Raw genomic sequence first — 20,776 nt, forward strand, 5'->3', positions numbered from 1 at the left:
GACTCCCTTCATAAGCATATGGAGGGAGTCATGGGAGAGCCTGGTGCAGCCGTGCACCTTTGTGCAGTGCTAGTCAGAGTTTGCAGCACTTCAATGCTGTAGAACACTTGACAGCACAAATGTCAAAATCAATTTGCACATGGCCCCTTTAAGGAAACCGGCTGATGACGCGTCATCAAATGACGTCATCAGACCTGCTTCCTTTTAATTGGCTGGGAACTTCGCTGGGCAGGCTTATCAAGCCCAATCAACGTAAAACCACTTGGAGAGAGTGGGCTGGAGCAGGCAGTGGGCTGGGACCACGCTACCGACCCTGGCTGCCCCGGACCCGCCTCGATTGACAAAACCGCCACCTACAAAACAGAAACAGACCGTTCAGCCCAACCAGCCCATGTTGCTGTTTATCCTCCTTGTGAGCAGGAGCCTTAATCCCAAGCGCCGGAGGAAGGGTCTTAGACCTGAAACATCGACTGATGTTTCTCCACAGATGTTGCATCAGCTGCTGAGTATTTCCAGTTTTTTCTGTTGTTGTTCCCAAGTGCCTGCCCTGTTTTCATATCCCTTTATTCCCCTTTCCTTCAACCACCTATCTAACCTATTCTTACAAATTGACATGGTTTCTGCGTCGATCACTATATCTGGTAGTGCATTCCACAGACTCCCAATCCACTATGTTAAAAAAAATTCTCCTTCTCTCTGTCCTAAATTGCTTTTAATCTTATATCCATGTCCCTACATTCTAGACCCCTGGAAATATTCTGTTTCTGTATACTCTGTCTCATCGCTTCATAATTTTTAACACCTCTATGTAACCAGCCTTTAAATTCCTCTGCCTTAACGACAACAGACCTAGGGGAAAAAATTGGGTTGCTTTGTGCCTCCCGCTAGCGCCCCGGAGGAGGCGCTAATGGGGCGCAAAGCTTCTAGCACCCGGGCGCGGCGCCGCTAACGCCTCCTGTGAAATTCAGCGGGAGGTTAGCGGTGGTGGTAGCTGGTAGCACCCTGTGGCGCTGCGCCTCTGGCAATGATGTCATCACCATGCACAGCACCCCACATGCGCAAACTTCGGTAGCGCCCCCTGGCCTATCGCCGGATGATATGTCCGACAGTGTCAGGGTGGCGTTTTTGCAGCTGCAGCGGCACAATTTTTTTTTGGCCGACTGCCAGCACCTGCCCCCTTCCCCTTTTTTATTTGGGGTGACGGCCACGATCGGTCAGCCCAGCACTCCTCTTGAGTGCTGGGACCCGCTCCCTGGTGGTCCAACAGGGCCCCGGTGCACGCAGCGCTTGGCCCCTCCCCTTTAATCGGGGAGGGAGGCCCTCAATGACGTGGCGCTGCACGTAGTGATGCGATATTCATTGTTGCACCCCAGGAAGGAGGGGGATTGCTTCCAGTAGCGCCCCGCCTCCTGCTTGGGGCGCTACCACTGAATTTACGGCTCAGGGGCGCTAACAGCACCCCAACAAAGTTAGCACCCCAAAAGGGTCACCACCGAATTTCTCCCCCCTAATTTTTCACGTCTTTCTCTGTATTTGTATTGCATCCTACGAGGCAGAATCCGAGTGAAAGAAAAAGAAAAAAAGACTTGTATCTATATAGCGCCTTCCACGACCATCAGACATCCCAAAGCACTTTGCAGCCAATGAAGTACTTTTTTTTTGAAGTGCAGTCACTGTTGTAATGTAGGAAACACGGCAGCCAATTTGCGCTCAGCAAGCTCCCACAAACAGCAATGTGATAATGCCCAGATAATCTGTTTTTTGTTATGTTGGTTGAGGGATAAATATTGCCCAGGACACTGGGGATAACGCCCCTGCTCTTCTTCAAAATAGTGCCATGGGATCTTTCACATCCACCTGAGAGAGCAGACGGGGCCTCGGTTTAATGTCTCATCCGAAAGACGGCCCCTCAGTACTGCACTGGAGTGTCAGCCTAGATTTCTTTGTGCTCAAGTGGGACTGTGAACCCACAGCGTTCTGACTCAGAGGCAAGGGTGCAACCAGCTGACCCACTGGCTGACACTGAGTGAATCAGTGCTGGTTCCCAAGATCCACAAACAGGACTGCCCTGGTAAACCCATCGTTTCAGCCTGTTCTTGCCCCACGGAACTTATCTCTTCCTATTTTGACTCTATCTTTTCTCCCCTTGTCCAGTCTCTTCCCACCTACATCCGCGACTCTTCGGACGCCCTCCGCCACTTTAACAGTTTCCAGTTTCCTGGCCCCAACCGCTTCCTTTTCACCATGGACATACAATCCCTCTACACCTCCATCCCCCACCCGGATGGCCTGAGGGCGCTCCGCTTCTTCCTTGAACAGAGGCCCGACCAGTCCCCATCCACCACCACCCTCCTCCGCCTGGCTGAACTTGTTCTCACATTGAACAACTTCTCCTTTAACTCCACTCATTTCCTCCAAATCAAAGGTGTTGCCATGGGTACCCGCATGGGTCCTAGCTATGCCTGCCTTTTCGTGGGCTATGTGGAACAATCTTTGTTCCAGTCCTACTCGGGTCCCCTCCCTCACCTCTTTTTCCGATACATTGATGACTGTATCGGTGCCGTTTCCTGCTCTCGTCCCGAACTTGACAATTTCATTCACTTTGCCTCCAATTTCCACCCTTCCCTCACCTTCACATGGTCCATCTCTGACTCTTCCCTTCCCTTCCTCGACTTCTCCGTCTCCATCTCTGGGGATAGGTTATCGACCAATATTCACTACAAGCCCACTGACTCTCACAGCTACCTGGACTACACTTCCTCCCACCCCGCTTCATGTAAGGACTCTATTCCATTCTCCCAGTTTCTCCGTCTCCGCCGTATCTGCTCCGACAATGCCACCTTCCACACCAGTGCTTCAGACATGTCTTCCTTTTTCCGCAACCGAGGATTCCCCTCTGCCGTGATTGACACTGCCCTCGACCGTGTCAGTTCTATCTCCCGCACTTCTGCCCTCACCCCTGCCCCTCCCTCCCGGAACCACGATAGGGTTCCCCTTGTCCTCACCTTTCACCCCACCAGCCTCCACATTCAACGGATCATCCTCCGGCATTTCCGCTACCTCCAAAGTGATCCCACCACCAAACGTATCTTCCCCTCCCCTCCCCTCCCCTTTCAGCATTCCGCAGGGACCGCTCCCTCCGAGACACCCTAGTCCACTCCTCTATCACCCCAAACAGCCCTTCCCCTTCGCCTGGCACCTTCCCGTGCAAGCGAAGCAGATGTAACACCTGCCCCTATACCTCCCCCCTTCCCACTGTCCTGGGCCCCAAACACCCCTTCCAGGTGAAACAGCGATGTACTTGTACTTCTCGCAATCTAGTATATTGTATTCGCTGCTCACGATGCGGTCTCCTCTACATTGGGGAGACCAAACGCAGATTGGGTGACCGCTTTGCGGAACACCTCCGCTCAGTCCGTAAGGGTGACCCCGAGCTTCCGGTCGCCTGTCATTTTAATTCACCGCCCCATTCCCACTCGGACCTCACCGTCCTTGGCCTCTTGTATTGTTCCACAGAAGCTCAACGTAAACTCGAGGAACAGCACCTCATCTTCCGATTAGGCACTCTGCAGCCTTCCGGACTCAATATCGAGTTCAACAATTTCAGATCATAACCTCGGCCCCTATTTCATTTTTTCTTGTAATTTTTCCACTCCTTTCCCCCCCGCCCCATTTCCTTTTGTTTCGCTCTCACACCTGGCAGCTATCCCTTGCCCTGCCAGTACAATTTACACCTAATCTCAGCCTATTACCATCTCGTCTAGCTTCTAATACCTTTTATTGTCTCTTTTTACTTCTTTTGTTTCTTTTATTCTTTTGTCCGATCGCAGCCCTCCCTCCAATCTATCTTTTCTTTCCAGTTTTGAAGAAGGGTTCGACCCGAAACGTCAACTCAAATTTCTGTCCACGGTTGTTGCCTGACCTGCTGAGTTTTTCCAGCATTTTCTGTTGTTATTTCGGATTTCCAACATCCACAGTATTTTGCTATCGAATCAGTGCTGTACCCTATATGTTGCCTCAACATCCTTCCGATAGCGTGGAACCCATACTGTACACAGTACTCGAACTGTGATCTTACTAAGAGTTTGTCGATTTATAATTACATCTCCACTTTTATTTTCAATGCCTCTTGCAGTAAGACCCAGTATTCCATTGGTGTTTTATGACCTTATTTACTGAAGGTGTTACTTTAAATGTCTTGTGAACCTAAACCCTCAAACCCCTCTTTTCTTTCACATCACCTCGCCTTCTGTCATTCAAAGTATAATTATTACACTTATTTTGTTTTACCAAAAGGTAACACGTCACATTTACTGACATTGAATTCCATCTGACACTTCTTTACCCATTCTACCATCTTATCAATATCCTCTTGCAGTTTTCTTTGGTCCTCGGAACTACTTTAGCATCATCTGAAAATGTGGACACTACTCCCTCGAGGCCTATATCCAAATCGTTGACGTACACAGTGAGCAGAAGCGATCCTAGCATAGAACCCCGTGGGACACCACTACCCACTTCCAAACACACTGAGAAACTGCCTTTAACTCCTACTCTCTCCCTTTTAACTAGTTATTAATCTAATTTACTACGTTGCTCCTTATTGCATACCCCTTAATCTTCTCCAACAGTATCCAGTAAAAGTAATCCGGGGGGAGAGCTGGCTGCAGGCCAGTGTATCTTTGTGCAGTCAAGAGGAGCAGGAATGTTCCACAAATGGCCCCAGAGAGAAAAAAAATTTGAGAGAGGTTTTGTGGCCATTTCTTTTGTGTGATCTCCAGTGGTCTTTTTAACGACTGGTGGCTAGGCCACTTAATGCCGGGTGGACAGAGTGCACACGCTCCTTCCGTTTGTACCTCAAAATTGCAGCCGAGGTTCTATGTATGTCGTAGGGCCTCAATTTGCATATTTAAAGTGGCCCCCCTGCCTTAAATAGGCAGGTACTCTGGCTGCCCATCTAACGGCTCCTACGATTTTCTCTTATTCTTTCTTATTTTTATCTTTTTATCATATCTATACGGGCACTATAGATATGAAAAAAATCAAATATGTCCTCTTCTTCAATTTTAGTTTGTTGCTAACTTCTCTGTTTACCCATAGCAGTCTGAAACTTGAAATAGTTTTCCTCTTAAATGGTATATATTTATTCCGTAACTCTGCAATCTCCTTTTTAAAAATATCCCATTGCTGAGCAACAATTTTGTGTGCCAATTTGCCTTTCCGTCTCACCTCAGCTAACTCACTCCTCACCGCTCACCTCTGAGTCAGAAGGCTGTGTGTTCACAGTTCCACTCCAGAGACTTGAGCACAAAAATATTCTAGGCTGACACTCCAGTGCAGTACTGAGGGAGTGCTGCACTGTCGGAGGTGCCGTCTTTCGGATGAGACGTTAAACCGAGGCCCCGTCTGCTCTCTCAGGTGGACGTAAAAGATCCCATGGCACTAGTCCGAAGAAGAGCAGGGGAGTTATCCCTGGTGTCCTGGCCAATATTTATCCCTCAACCAGCATAACAAAAACAGATTATCTGGTAATTATCACATTGCTGTTTGTGGGACCTTGCTGTGCACAAATTGGCTGACGCGTTTCCTACATTACAACAGTGACGCCACTTCAAAAGTACTTCATTGGCTGTAAAGCGCTTTGAGACGCCCGGTGGTCGTGAAAGCCGTTATATAAATGCAAGTCTTTCTTTCTTTCTTTCTTGTCGTATCCCAATCTTGTTATTGTACGAGGTTTTTCCCTTTCTGTTTGGACCTTGAACCTTATCTTATTGCAGTTACTGCTCCCGAGCTGCTCGCCCACACTTAACTCATCCACCTGGCCTATTTTGTCACTCATAACTAGATTGGGCAACAGCTCTCCCCTTGTCAGCACTTGAACATACTGCTTGTAGTAGTACCCAGAGTGAGCCGTTTAATGTTTACCACAGTTCACCATTAATCAAGAGCGTGATTCCAAAGCTGCTCCTGTTCCCACAAGTTCTCTGCGCATTTATTATAAGGCTCAACAGCAGCACTTAACAGCTGCCCAGTGTGATACAGCAAATCTAGGATGTCAAAGCAGCTCAGCACAGCTAAATGGCTGAAGGATTATCTTTATGATCTTATTAAAGCATTCCATCGATGCATGGTGATTGCACAAGTGCGTAGGCCTTTACAAATCTGTCTGCAACATGGCGGGTGCAATGTTACAATGGCAATCAACATCCAGACTTCAGTATTACAAAATAAAAGCCTTGAAATTGCAAGATTCCACTTCCAGCATGGAATCTGACTTGTCCAGAGAGCTGGTCTGAGAATTGGTCATGGATTTGTGGTGCTTCCAAATGTCCAGCCATTAAAATCAGGAAAGAGAGAATCTGTGGCAGGAGTGCAATCTTGCAATTTCAGAGCTGTATTATGCACATTCTGTCACAACAGTGTGCAATTTACACAGATATAATCTCAAAATATTCAGGGGGATAAAATGACATAACATTGATACTCATTACAGAAATGAAAAACACCATACACCATTTCTGCTAGATGTGACAAATGACTTTAACTATTAATATTCAAAATAGAGATGATGCATGCCGCCAAATTTGTTTAGCTTTTTCAGTGACTCTTTGGTACTAGAATGAGGTTTGTATTTACAAAGGTCAGTGACGTAAGAAAACTACTAGGCACTTGGTCTAAGCGTTAAACAAAGCTTTAATCAACTGTTTTACAACATGGAGGTCTAGTTGTGTCCTTCACTAGTTCCTGTTAAGAATGTCCTGCGCAAACTGGGCCTGTGTCCGAGTATTTATACTCTCCCTGGACAGCGCCACCCACAGGCCGCTCAGTATTATTTCATAAGTTTTTCTTTCATGAATGACTGATTCATGTCAGTCTGCAAATTGGAACGGGTCCAATTTACACAGGTTTGTGGGCTGTAACGGCTGTGCTGCCATTTCCGGTCAAGTCTGAAAATTCTGATTGTGCACGTGCCGATGCTGCTAGGAGCTCATTATCATATATTAAAACGACCTGCAATAGTGTAGGAGTGCCCAAACCCTCTGATTAGCGCCCTGATTGTCCCAAGAGTAACTCACAATGAGCGAGTGCCAGCATCAGCTGATATTGATGGAAGTGCTTTACTTTGGAGCCTGCCGCTTGGAGAAGCTTTAAAATATGATTGCTGGCATTATGAGCAAGCTTTTGGAGCAGATGTTTTTTGCTTTAAACCTGTACAGAGTTAAAAAGAAAAAATGTGCATGGCTATGGGGCAATGGCAGAGGTGTGGGACTAATTGGATGGCTCTTTCAAGGTGCTGGAACAGGCACGATGGGCCGAATGGCCTCCTTCTGTGCTGTATGATTCTATGAAATCACTCTTGTAGAGAATGCATGTTTCTAGCGCACTCAGTCCTGCAAATTCATGAGCTGGCCATGATCTCCTTTAAAAATTTATATTTGTCCCAGGTTTCTGAAATAGAGAAAAAGGTGGCCCGGAATGTCAAAAAATGGAAAATTGATCTTAATTCATGGAGCTATTAGATATGACAGTTGTCCGTAAACTGCAACCTGAACACTGTAGAGTTCTATAGGTGTTCTTAAGCCTATTTGTGCAAAGCATAGCAGCGCAGCAAGAGTAGCATCCTGGAGTATTGCTGGTCCCTTAAAGCCCTGAATACTGATGAAGTAAAGGAAACAGATTTTGATGGTTTACTTACAGATCTGAAGGTTAAAATTTGTCTTTCATCCCAGATAAAAGCAGCTTATAAAGCTTTAAGGGCTATAGTGTCACGATACTTATACATGCAGTGCAATATATAATTGTGTCAGTTGCAATAAAGCAAACTTACGAAATACAGTAAAAGGTTAGCAAGTACAGAGGAACAGCTGGGCTCACAATCATTACCACAAAGCTCGAACTGTGAGTGAATCTGATCTGAACCCTGAAATTTTATTAAATCTGTAATGCACAACAACGCTTCTCTCACTTTGCATTGTTTATATTGTTGCAGCTCACCATTATCATGATAGTCTTCTGAGGATGATGGTGGTTGCAATGTCATGTGACAGAAGAGGGCGTCATGATGAATGTCACGTGACAGGGCCAATAATACAAAAACATTTTTGATGCTGTCATAAAAGAAACTTAAAACCACCAGTAAATGTTATCACAGTGTACGAGTAATATCCTAGGAACAACACTATGCTGTCATTCTTTCATTATCATTGAAATAAATGAAGTGGAAAAGCACTTGGTCTAATAAAGAGTACTCCATCTTGAGCAGGTCCCTCTTCACGAGGACTGGAATAGCACTCTTTCACGTGGGAAAGTGGGAGAAATTCCCTGTCGACGAATGCGTAGTGGCAGCTACATAAAGGCAATGGGAGATGATGACAGTGAGGACTCTGAGATGAGCCCCAAGCCATCCCCGAAGACTGCAGCAAGACGTCAAAGCTATCTCAAGGCCACGCAGCAATCACTCAGTGATCAGATCAGCCAGCGGAAGTAAGTTTTCATCCACGCTCATGTCTTTTATACGTCATGTTCTTTTGTTGCAGAAAAAGCATTGATTTTCTTTTATGCGAGATGGTGTTTCATTATCATGACTTCCATATTCTTTTTGGAAAACATTAAATTATTAAATAGCTTTTGTAACGTAGGGTGTGCAAACTGCTGACTCACGGTTCAAGAAATTGACTGTTAATAACAATGGCAAAGTGATTTTGTTTTAGGAAAACGCAATCAGCAGAAGGAAGGTCTTCTTCATTCCAAGATCCTTTAATAGTGGAATTCATGATTTGGTAGTTCAAATAAATCAAGTTGCTGTCTTTTACATCAAGAGACTTCAGTCCGAAACCAGCTCAGAAATAGAGAATTTAAACAACATCTTACTTCAACAGCGTGTCTCACCTTGCTGACCTTTTAAAATGTTGACATATTCCAGTGGACAATAGATTGTGCTATTTCTATTGTGACAACTGTAACATTGATTCAGAAAAACCCCATTGTGCAGCCAGGGCCATCGGTCTGGATCACACTTCCACATGTGTGACATGATGCGATGATGTAAATTGCTGCAGCAGTGATTATGATTTTTCTGCTTACAAGTGGGAATAAAAAGGGATGATGATCTAGTTACACACACACAGAGTAAATATTACAATGGTCCATTGCAACATTTACTAATAACCAAAATGCAATACGTTAAATTATTTACTCAATTCCTCCCCCACCCCATTCCCCGCCCCCCCCCCATACTAACCTAAAGGACAACGGAACAGATGCCTTGAAATGGGTTTTCTTTCTGGCACTAGGCTGTTAATATTTTATTTGTAACAACAGAGGCTCAATGCTATCAGTATGCCATCCTTTTGTGATATTATCAGCAGTGCCCTGGTCCATGCAGCATCAATGGTGCCACTTGTTGCTCCACAGCATTTTTCTGCATCAAACACATCATTGCGGTTAAGCTTCACAAAATAACACTTATCATTGAACATTGAAGCAATTATAGTCATTAGTGGCTGAAAAACATGAGTAAAATTCTCTCTAAAATGTCACTGCAAGGTAAGAAGTTACTGCTTCAGTGTGTTTCTTATAGAGTGGGGAGTTCTGGATTTACACCAAAGTTTATGCCACCAGGGCTCCTACAAAAAACTTTTTAAAGCAAATTAAATAATTTCAATTGACACTTTAAAGGCTATTAAATAATACAGCCCAAGAATTAGTTAACTGGATATAAGGAAAGTGAAGATTTAAAGGAGCATCACCTTTGTGAAAATACATTTTCAATTTATTTTACTTATCTATAAACGTGTGATGCAATGGTCTAAATCACTTTAAAACATTACAACGGTTGCATGTGACGTTTGTCATGTAATTGACACATGTTTCTGACAGCAAGATTTACGGTTCCATGAAAAGTCAACACAACAACCGGAGGTCTCCCATGAAACCAGGGCCTAGAAAAGTAGCCACACAGTGCCTGTTTTTCAGGCGCTAACTGGCCTACTAAGCTCCCAGTGTGGCAGGCAGGAAGCGCACACACATTTCTGGCCAGAAGAGTACCGCCCGCTGTCTTGGATAGGGTAGACGTGTTGGCGGCAGGAGTGCACGTCGGGAACATTTCAAGGTCAGAATCATTTATTCAAATTAGGATCCTGCGTGTCTTGCAGGACCCATTTTCAATTTTCAAATGTCCCAGCGCTTCACTTGCCACGTGCTGAACACACACAGCAAAATGTGGCAGCCTGACCACTTGGGGAGGACGTCATTTTTACTAATCGTCCAACTCCTCCAAATTCACTCAAATTTAAATTTTCCTATATAAATCCAAATCAACCCAATTTGGATTTTACATTTAGTTCGGAGTTCTTCCCTAGAAACAGTAGTTTCTAGTATGTCGGTGCGAGTCCCAACTCCCAAAGTACATATTGAGTTAGGTCACCTCAATTGCAGCAGCCAGATTATACTGCCACAAACATTGTCTGCTCAGGCTTTCCTCTGAGCACTTTAATCCTGCTCCCCCAGCATTTCATACAAGCCAGTGCTGTCTCCAGGGTGCTAGTGACCCACCAAAGAGGTGGTTTGCTGGAAAGCCTCGTCCCCCAGTAACAGTGTTGACTCCTTGTGGCACTGTAAACCTTGCTGTCGAAGGCAAGGGCGATTTTCTGGACATTACATCACAGAATCATAGAATGGTTACAGCACAGAAGAAGGCATTTCGGCCTGTCGAGGCCACGCTGACAACTCTGCACGAGCACTTCAGCTAGTCCCACTCCCCAGCCCTTTCCCCGTAGCCCTGCAATTTTTTTTCCTTCAGGTACTTACCCAATTCCCTTTTGAAAGCCATGATTGAATCTGCCTTCACCGCCCTCTCAGGCAGTGCATTCCAGATCCTAACCACTTGCTGCGTAAAAATGTTTTTCCTCATGTCGCCTTTGGTTCTTCTGCCAATCACCTTAAATCTGTGTCCTCTCGTTCTCTCTACTCTGTCTGGACACCTCATGATTTTGAACACCTCTATCAAATCTCCTCTCAACCTTCTCTGCTCTAAGGAGAACAACCCCAGCTTCTCCAGTCTAACCTCGTAACTGAAGTCCCTCATTCCTGGAGCCATTCTTGTGAATCTTTACTGCACCCTCTCTAAGGCCTTCACATCCTTCCTAAAGTGCAGTGCCCAGAATTGGACACAATACTCCAGTTGAGGTCGGACCAGTGTTTTATAAAGGCTCATCATAACTTCCTTGCTTTTGTACTCAATGCCTCTATTTATGAAGCCCAGGATCCTGTAAGCTTTTTAAACCTGCCCTGCCACCTTCAACAATTTGTGCACATACACCCCAGGTCTCTCTGTTCATGCATGTATCATATATGTATCTGCAAATACCGTTTACTTTCAATGGCTCAAAGCCATAATTTTGCAAAAAAAAAATGCAGTTATTCTGCAATTTAAATTTACTAACTTTGAGTTCAGAGGAGTACTCTGTACCTGGTGGTTCCCTGACTCTTAAAGGCAGTCAGAGGATCAAATCCATGTAGGTAGTACAACAATGCTGGCACATCCTCTGTTAACCTAAGGTGCTAGACGTGCACCAACAGGTAGCTAGAAATAGCTAATAACTACAGAAAGTGCTGAAAAAACTCAGCAGGCCAGGCAACATCCGTGGAGAGAAATAGAGTCAACGTTTCAGGTCAAAACCCTTTGTCAAGACTGAAGCAGCGCAGGAAATGATCAGATTAAAAGACCAGTTTGGGGGCGGGGAGAGAACAAAAGAGGTGAAGAGACATTAAGAGGTATTCAAAACGAGACGAGATGGTGATAGGACTAGTGGAGGGACAAAAGACAGCTCTAGATTAGATGTGAAATGCGCTGGCAGAATGGGAGACAGCTGCCATGTGGGAGAGAAAAAAGGGGGGGGGGGGAGGGCCAAAACAAAGGTGTGGATAAAAAATATAAATAAAAATGTAATAGGGGCCGAGGTTATGATCTGAAATTGTTGAACTCGATATTGAGTCCAGAAGGCTGTAAAGTGCCTAATCGGAAGATGAGGTGCTGTTCCTCGAGCTTACGCTGAGCTTCCATGGAACAATGCAAGAGCCCGAGTACGGTGAGGTCTGAGTGGAAATGGGGCGGTGAATTAAAATGACCGGCGACCGGAAGCTCGGGGTCACCCTTACGGACTGAACGGAAGTGTTCCGCAAAGTGGTCACCCAATCTGCGTTTGGTCTCCCCTCCCAGAAATAGCTACATTTATTCAAGTCATGAAATTATGACACACACTGGAGTATTGATCCTTGTCTCAGCTCCTCAGCAAGTCTTCTTGCAGAAGACAGTTAGGGTTACTTTGGATTTGATAACTTGAAATTTGTGCTATCAATGCATTTGAGAAAGTGTGAATTTAAAGAAAGGAATTTAGATAGGCTCTTCCTCATTGAGTGCTTCCTCTCCACGCGCATGTCTTTTACACCACACTGCAGGCCCAACAGCAAGAGAAGCCAGGACACTTTTGCTTGACTATCCAAAAGGAAATTGCCTCTAATATGACAATGTTAGCTCAGCTTATTCACAATTAGTCACGCCCAGACAATCATGCCTTACAGCTCCTTTGCAGGCTGACCATTGGGAAACTACAGAGGACACCCTGGAGCCTGGCTAGGAAAGCCTCTATCATTTACTTTAATAGACTGTAAAGTCCTGATTGTTTGATAAAACCATTCGATTCGACTATCGCTAATTGTCAACTGGCCACCAGTACAGCATCCACATCCATTGGATGGAGATTTCACTTTCACTGGAGTTTGCTTCATTTTCTGAATCACTCTCAAAGCAGAGCAATACATAACTCACAATTTAATGCTAAAGGCCATTATTTGCCCATGGTAATGGCAAAAACCATTGTTTTGAACCTCCTGTATCTTAGTAAAATTGCCATTGTCTGGTAAACACTGGTAAGCTGAACAGGCATTCCCCAACCTGGTATTCAATATTTCCATTTTTTTTAAAATAAGGCCTATTGATAGTTTAGGATAGTTTCCCCCCTTCGTGTAAGGGAATTCTTTATTCACACCGAAAAAATCTCACCACAGCTAGACCGCAATTTGTAGATAAAGAGCATAATTTTGGCTACCATCGTGCCAAAATTACAAAACCTTAATGCTACTGAATATTATCACCCAAATTAAATGTATTTCTGGCATGTTTTACCACAAGTGAACCAAAATCTGGCTGGATCTTGAATGAAGTTGAGGTTTTTGCTCCACTACCAAACCTGGAAGTTCATTCTACATGTTGACCACTCTTTGAGTGAAGTTCTTCCTGCTATCTGTCCTGAACTGACTTCTCACCAGTTTTGCCCTCTTCTTCTATCATTGGCTCAGCTCACCTTAAAGTAATGCTTTGCATTTACCTTATAACATCTATAAAATCTCCTCTCAATTGCCCTCTTTTAAAAATGTAGCACTTTTTTGTTAATTCATCATATCATTATTCTTCGGTCAATTTTTTTTTCAAGTTTTTTATGATAATTAGGAATTGATTTCATAATTTAGCTGGCCCAACCCCTCTACTACTGTACCATGTCTCCAGGGCAACTGCAGCGATGGACACAATAACAAGCATCTGTCACCAATGCCCCCAGTAAACCTCACTGCCTCCTGCGCGGCCTGCCTCCCCCAATGTGCGTCCCATTCAAATGTTTGAGCATCCGCCGTACCTACAATGTAAAAGCCTGCGTGGGACCTTGCAGATGACTGCACGGCCACGCAGCTTAGCGGGAACATTGTCTGCCACTGTTGAACGTGTTAGGAAACAGAATTAGGCTGCAGGTAACTGGAAATTGTGCAGCTGTGGTGAACTCAACCTGCCAATAATAAAAATACTGGTGGCTCAGGAATAGGAGCATTAATTCTGTTTGTTTTCTATGATCTATCCTTGGCTCCCTTCTATTTCTCATTGTCATACTGCTCCTCGGTGAGATCATCCGAAAACATAACATTAGGTTCCACATGTACGCTGATGGCACTCAGCTCTATCTTACCACCACCTCTCTTGAGCCCTCCACTGTCTCTGAATTGTCACACTGCTTGTCCGACATGCAGTACTGGATGAGCAGAAATTTCCTCCAACTAAATATTGGGAAGACCGAAACCATTATCTTGGGTCAACGCCACAAACTCCGTTCCCCAGCCACTGACTCCATTCCTCTCCCTGGCAACTGTCTGAGGCTGAACCAGATTGTTTGCAGCCTTGGTGTTGTGTTTGACCCCGAGATGAGCTTCCGACCACATATCTGCTCCGTCACCAAGACTGCCTATTTTCACCTCTGTAACATTGCCCGACTCCGACCCTGCCTCAGCTCATCTGCTGCTGAAACCCGCATCCATGCCTTTGTTATCTTTAGACTTGACTATTCCAACGCACTCCTAGCTGACCTTCCATCTTCCATCCTCCATAAACTTGGGCTGATCTAAAACTCTTAACTCGCACCAAGTCTCGTTCACCCATCACCCCTGTGCTCGCTGACACATTGGCTCCCAGTCTGACAAGGCCTCAATTTTAAAATCCTCATCATTGTTTTCAAATCCATCCAATGCCTTGTCCCTCCCTATCTCAGTAAGCGGATTTTAATCACTCTATCATTGGTGGCCGTGCTTTCAACTGCCTTGGCCTGAAGCTCTTGAATTCCCTCCCTAAACATTTCTGCCTCTCTACCTCTCTTTCCTCCTTCAAGACGCTCCTTAAACCCTACCTCTTTGACCAAGTTTTTGGTCATATGTCCTGATATCCCATTCTGTGGCTCGGTGTCAAACATTTTTATTGATAACACTCTTGTTAAATGCCTTGGGACGTTTTGTTACATTAAAGGCACTATATAAATGCAAGTTCTTGTTGCTTTCAATTTCCTTAAAAGATCTTTTAATCAAATTTGTTTCTCATTAGCAATTTTGGAGTGACAATATTAATGATTATACTTCAAACAATATATTTTAAAGAATACTGTTCCATTAAAGAACAGAAGTCTACAACAAATGTTCATCATTACACTATGAAATTTATATATATGTAAATATGTACAGGGGGCTGGAAAAACTAGTCACTGTGCACTAATAATAATGGGGCTGTGTAACCACTGTCCTGGTCACAGGAGATGTTGCCACCTGCTGGTTGATATATTTCTAACATGCAAATTGTATCTTCCTCACTTTTTGAAAGTCCGGATTCCTACCTTTATGGTATATTGCTGTAGATTTTGTGTAGCAGGGCATCTAATGGTGACTGCTATTAGTTAGACTTGCCTCTGCACCCTTCAGCTCAAAACATTTTTTCCCACAGAGTTGCTGACAGTGCGAGCTGATAAAGACGCAGCGAGGGGAACAGGGCATCTGGGACCTGAGTGAACAGGGCAACCAACAGGGTATCTCCTTAGCCAATCAGATTGAAGGATTGGGAAATTAACAGCATAAGGAGGGAGAAGGAGGGTGAATTCAATGTCAAATCAGGTACAGAAAGAAAAATGAAGCATGAGAAAGAAAGATTGGATTAAGAGAGAAATAAAAGAGACAGAAAGGAAATGTTTAAATTTTAAATTTAACATTTAAAAAATCTCCAATAACAATTAATACCTGAAGGAATGAGACTCCATGCTTGTAATAGTTAATTTTCAGTGCCAGAGAGGTTGATTGGCAGTAATTAACACTTATCCCGTCGTTAAAAGGGTACTTCCGCTTGTAATGACAAGATTTAACTTTCTGTGGCGAGTTTAGTTTGTATCTACCGCACAACTACAGCAACTTCACACCATTTAGTGCACTTCAATGGTGAGGCAGACAGCAAGATGCCGCTTTCCAGAATCTAAAGGCGCAACTCGGACAGCAACTTTTGGATATTGACAGTTAACCGCGCATCTGCTCCTCGCCTGAAGATGCTGTACCACTTATGCAGAAATAACGGCGAACGCCAGTAGCCTCACTGTTGTTTTGACAGCAAATTCTGGCCCCTTATTTCAGAAGTGCGCTGTATTTTTGTCCCAGATACAGTGGGGCCGATTTTAACTTTGGGGAGGCATTAGGCAGGCGGTGGGAGGCGTGATCACGTTGGCGCCCGATGAGCTCGCCAAGATACCCGAGCCATTTCAATGGTTAAGCCTGGTTTCAGTCGGCACAGCGAGCTGTGAGTCCTGAACTGGCTTACCATTCGGGGGAGAGTGGGGTGGGGGGGGGGTAGGCGTGCGGCGGGAAATCCAACAGCTCCTACACAGAGCCGAGCTGGAAGTGATGAGTTAAAGGCAACGGGAGGAGATGCAGAGGGGCTGGCAGCGGGTAGGAAGATTTTTGTCGGGTAAGGAGGAGTATTCATGCTCTACCTGGCCCCACAAAAATCTTCTTATTTTTTAAATGTAGCTGTGCTGATTTTCTGTGCAGCCTTGAAGGACCACTGGAGGGAGGGAGAAAGAAAGAAAGAACTCCGTCCATTGGTGTCTCCAAATTGTGTACATTTACATATTGCCATTTGCATATTACAAGTCGGCACATGCCTGAATCAAGCGGGCACCTGGGCCCGTTTCCCCCCCCTCTCCAACCACCCCTCCCCCATGTCAAAGCCCAAACCAAAATGGCAGTGGGCTGAATGAAAGCAGGAAGTGGGCGGTAAGTTCAGCCTCACCATATTCAGAGTGCTACTTCCCCATTCCTGCCCAGCAGACCCCACGAAAATCAGCCCCATTGTGTTAAAATGTATTCAGTCTCCAGTACTGAGTATATTACAAGCTTGTAGGGCAATATCAAAACGATAAAAATGTAAATGACTCATTTTATTGGCAGTACATAGTATTATTAAAGTCATTCTACTGGATCTCTGAAATAATTATTCGGAGCAATTATGCGCACCAAAGCCTGTTTCTAAAAGTTGCAGCTTCTAGATGATGTATGTCACATTTCTAAATATAATGTTTCGTTAATGCAAATACGGCACTTACACTTAAAACTTAATGTAGCAAAATATTCCAGGATACTTCACAAAACAGCAGATCAGACATTCGACAAGAATCGCATGAAGGTTCAGGGAGGTGATGGTAGACATACTCAAAGAAGACTTTGTTTTGTTTTTGAAGGGATGCGGGGGGGGTGGGTGGAGGGGTGCGGAGACATGCCTCTCTGAAAACAGAAAAACTAGTAGAAATAAAACTGCATTCCTTCCAATTGCATTTTTTTCCCAACATTTTTTGCTTGTCAGCCTTGGCTCAGTGGCAGCGTCTTGCTTCTGAATCAGAGGGTCACGGGTTCAAGCTCCACACTCGGACTTGGGCACACAAGCTAGGCTGACCCTTCAGTGTAATATTTAGACTTTGCTACATTATCAGAGGTGCTGTTTTTCCAGATGGGACATTAAACCGAGGCTTTATGTGCCTGTTCAGGGCTATCTAAAAGTACCCATGGCGCATTTCAGCAAACAACACAGAGTTCTATTGATGCCCTGGCCTACATTCCGCCCTCAACCAGCACCATAAAGAACTCATTAATTGGTCATTCATTCATTTGCTGTTTGTGGGACCTTGCTATGTGCAAATTGTGTTTGCCTATGTAATGACAGTAACTGTAATTCAAAAATAATTAATTGGGCTGAGAAAAGGTTTGGGACATTTGAGGATTTGATAAGTTACTATACGATGTAAGTTTCTTTATCATTTATTCAGTCGACCCCCGCCCCCCCCCCCCCCGCCCCCCCGCACACACTTGGCTGAGGTTTGGGATGGAGGGGAGACAGAGGAATGCTGCACAAGATGGTTAGCCAATGACAAGTGGATATGGGCAATCAAGCCAGTGAGGGCCATTTTCCTTCACTTGTCTTCCGATGCAGCCATCTCTGGTATAAACAGCAGTTTCATGACCAGTGGGGAAAAGGACAACTGATTCACATTTGAATTTCATCTTCAGTGTTCACACAAACCGAGGTATTAAAGGCCTATTCACAAAGCATAGGAATTGATGTTTTAAATCAGTGATCCTGCCATCAATTACAATTTTTTTTTCAACACATCACCTATAAGGGTTTAGTTATTGTTAGAATGGGACAGGCTACCTTAGGGCACCAGACAAGAACCAATGTTATCAACTTAGTTACCCCCACCATTGGAATACCCTCCGAGTAAAGGTGATTAGTTCTTGAACCTAAACCTACAAATACAGAACCAAATATATGCTTCAATTTGTTACTGTAACAGTAGCTTTCTTAAAGAGGCATTGGACTTACTAACAATTTTCTTCTCTTTATGTACAAACACACAACACAAGACTTAAACTGTGTGGATCGCTTGCATGTGACATCATGTGGCATACAGCTCTTTCCCCTCCACAAACACACACAGAAAATTGATGCTTCTTTCTGAACACAGTGCCTCTTTATTGTCAACATTATTCTCTCCAGCACTGACAGAATGCAAATGCTTCTTTGGAAAGAAGCTCACTCTCTTTGTGAGGTAGCATATTACAGTTTCCTGGAACAAAGAACGGAGATTAGAATTGATTTTGTCCTATCACTTCCCCGAGGCTGCCAGACAATTCAGATAATAACGCAAGGTGCCGCAGAAAAAGGTTAAAATAAGAATTCTCACTGAGTGGGTTTTTTTTTCTCTTCACAAGAAGTGTTATCTCAAATCAGGAACCAGACAGAAACACAGCAGAAGAAATTTGAACAAACTCTCAGAGCTTTTATATTTCATTAGGCGGCTCTTGAAAGTACATCTCCTCCTGTTCCTCATCAACAGTAGTGAAGTTGGTTGCCCTCTGGTGGACTTGAAGGTGTGCATGAAGTTGCATAATTGAGTGGCGCCTTCCTGTAGTGCTGGCTACTGTTGTACTCTCCCTGTTACAGATAGGATCACAGAGTCTGCACTGTTGCAAGGCACAATCAAGAGTTACTGTAATCTCGTAAGGGTAGAGCCTCCTATCATAATACACTTCTGTGCTCACAATTTTTAGGAAGGTATTGACCTAACAGGGTTTAATGCCTGTGTGCAGATAATAATACTCATAAGCTTGTAGTTTTGATGTGTGAAGCGTTCAGAGGTGAACTTTGCTGATCAGAAGTCCTATCCTCTAAACTCATCTCAACCCTAACGTGTGTTGCTGACTCAGCCACACGCCAGTATATTATTCTGCATCATGTTGAAAACATTTTTTATTATCAATAAGCATGAAGATCAGGCTGTTTCAAAAGGACAGCAGGCTTGCGTACCAGGTGGTTGGACTTTATTTTGCTGATTGGTTTAGGGGAATCCCATAGCTTTTATAGATTATTATATAACTGTTAGGTTCCTGATTTTAATTTGAAAATCAGGAGCCCCTAAATATGACACTACCACTTTCTCCAATACCCCAGTTATGCTTGATTTACTGTCACAATAAGGGTACTCTGATGTTAAATGTGACAGTAAAATGTAAGTATAGACCAGCAGATGGAGGAACATTTTTCACTGTGCCAACAAGAGCAAGATCTTCACAAGTTGGTGGTCTGGCAATAGATTAATATTGTCAGCTCCAATCTAACGTAAGAAATTGATGGACTGCCCAGAAGCCACTGAGTGTCACGACGTGCCTCAGTGCCACTACTTATCCACTGGCACAAATCTGAGTCCTTGGGTCAAATCTGAATACACACCGGCAAGTTATATTTGTATGGGCCCATTAATAATGGTGCCACCACCTTAGATCATCTGGCTTCCTCTGAATCTCACAGCACCATCCGTGCCCTCATACATGTGAACATATATCAATGACATACCTCATACATTAAGCGACTTGGAACATTTTACTATGTTAAATGTGTTATATAAATGTAACTTGTTGTTGTGCATATGTGTATTATATGTATCACCTTGGATAAGCCCACGACTCCACTCTGTGCCTTCCTCAGCATTCTCCAAAGGGCCGATTGAGACACCTGTTGCTGCCTCCTTAAGAGCAGCATCCCAAATACCCCATCTCGCCAACCTCCTTCCCATCCCATTTATCCTACCCACCATTGCATCCTCAGATTCTACCAGCAGATCAACAATCACTGCCTCTTCAGAATGTCCGTTCACTCACACACAAGGCCCTTGCCATCCATGACATTATTGTGGATTAACAACAGAAAATGCTGGAAAAACTCAGCAGGTCAGGCAACATCCGTGGAGAGAAATTTGAGTTGACGTTTCGGGTTGGACCCTTCTTCAAAACTGGAAAGAAAAGAAACTAGATCGGAGGCAGGGCTGCGATCAGACAAAAGAATAAAAGAAACAAAAGAAGTAAAAGAGATTAGAAGCTAGACGAGATGGTAATAGGCTGGGATTAGGTGTAAAGTGTACTGGCAGGGCAAGAGATAGCTGCCAGGTGTGAGAGAGAAACAAAAGGAAAGGGGGGGGGGGGGAAAAGGAGTGGAACAATTACAAGAGAAAATGAAATGGGGGCCGAGCTTATGATCTGAAATTGTTGATGGTTACATTATGGATGGTTACATTAATATCCTGGCTTTCACTGAAAGTTGGCTCCTGGGGCGCCACCTTGTTCCTTACGCTGTGTCTGGCTATACTTTCCATCACCTGCTCCGCCCAAACTACCGCAGCGATGGTGTGGCCTTTATCACCACATTAAATGTCAGTCTCTCCCCCTACTCCCCTGGTACCTTCCCTTCCTTCAAGCAGCTCACCTTGTCCCACGACTCTCACCTCGTCCCACAACTCTCACCTCTTCCTTAAAATCCTCATTCTCTATCGCCCCCACCCTGAGTTTCTCAGCAAAATACCCTCCCTCATTTCCT

The 20,776-nt window shown here is 44.4% G+C and overlaps 1 protein-coding gene across 7 annotated transcripts in view; it reads left to right on the forward strand.

Annotated features, from left to right (window-relative positions):
- The window catches only part of dlgap4b (discs, large (Drosophila) homolog-associated protein 4b), a 733,594-nt gene that overhangs the window by 542,593 nt on the left and 170,225 nt on the right, over positions 1–20,776 (forward strand). For all 7 annotated transcript variants that reach the window (XM_086005582.1, XM_086005577.1, XM_086005576.1 and 4 more), the window contains one exon: positions 8,264–8,484. In XM_086005582.1, coding sequence (XP_085861708.1) covers positions 8,264–8,484 — 221 coding nt within the window. The remainder of the gene's footprint in view (positions 1–8,263; positions 8,485–20,776) is intronic.

This window comes from Somniosus microcephalus, chromosome 13, assembly GCF_052327205.1.
Source record: "Somniosus microcephalus isolate GS21.2 chromosome 13, FLI_Smic_1.0, whole genome shotgun sequence".
NCBI classification, from domain to species: domain Eukaryota; kingdom Metazoa; phylum Chordata; class Chondrichthyes; order Squaliformes; family Somniosidae; genus Somniosus; species Somniosus microcephalus.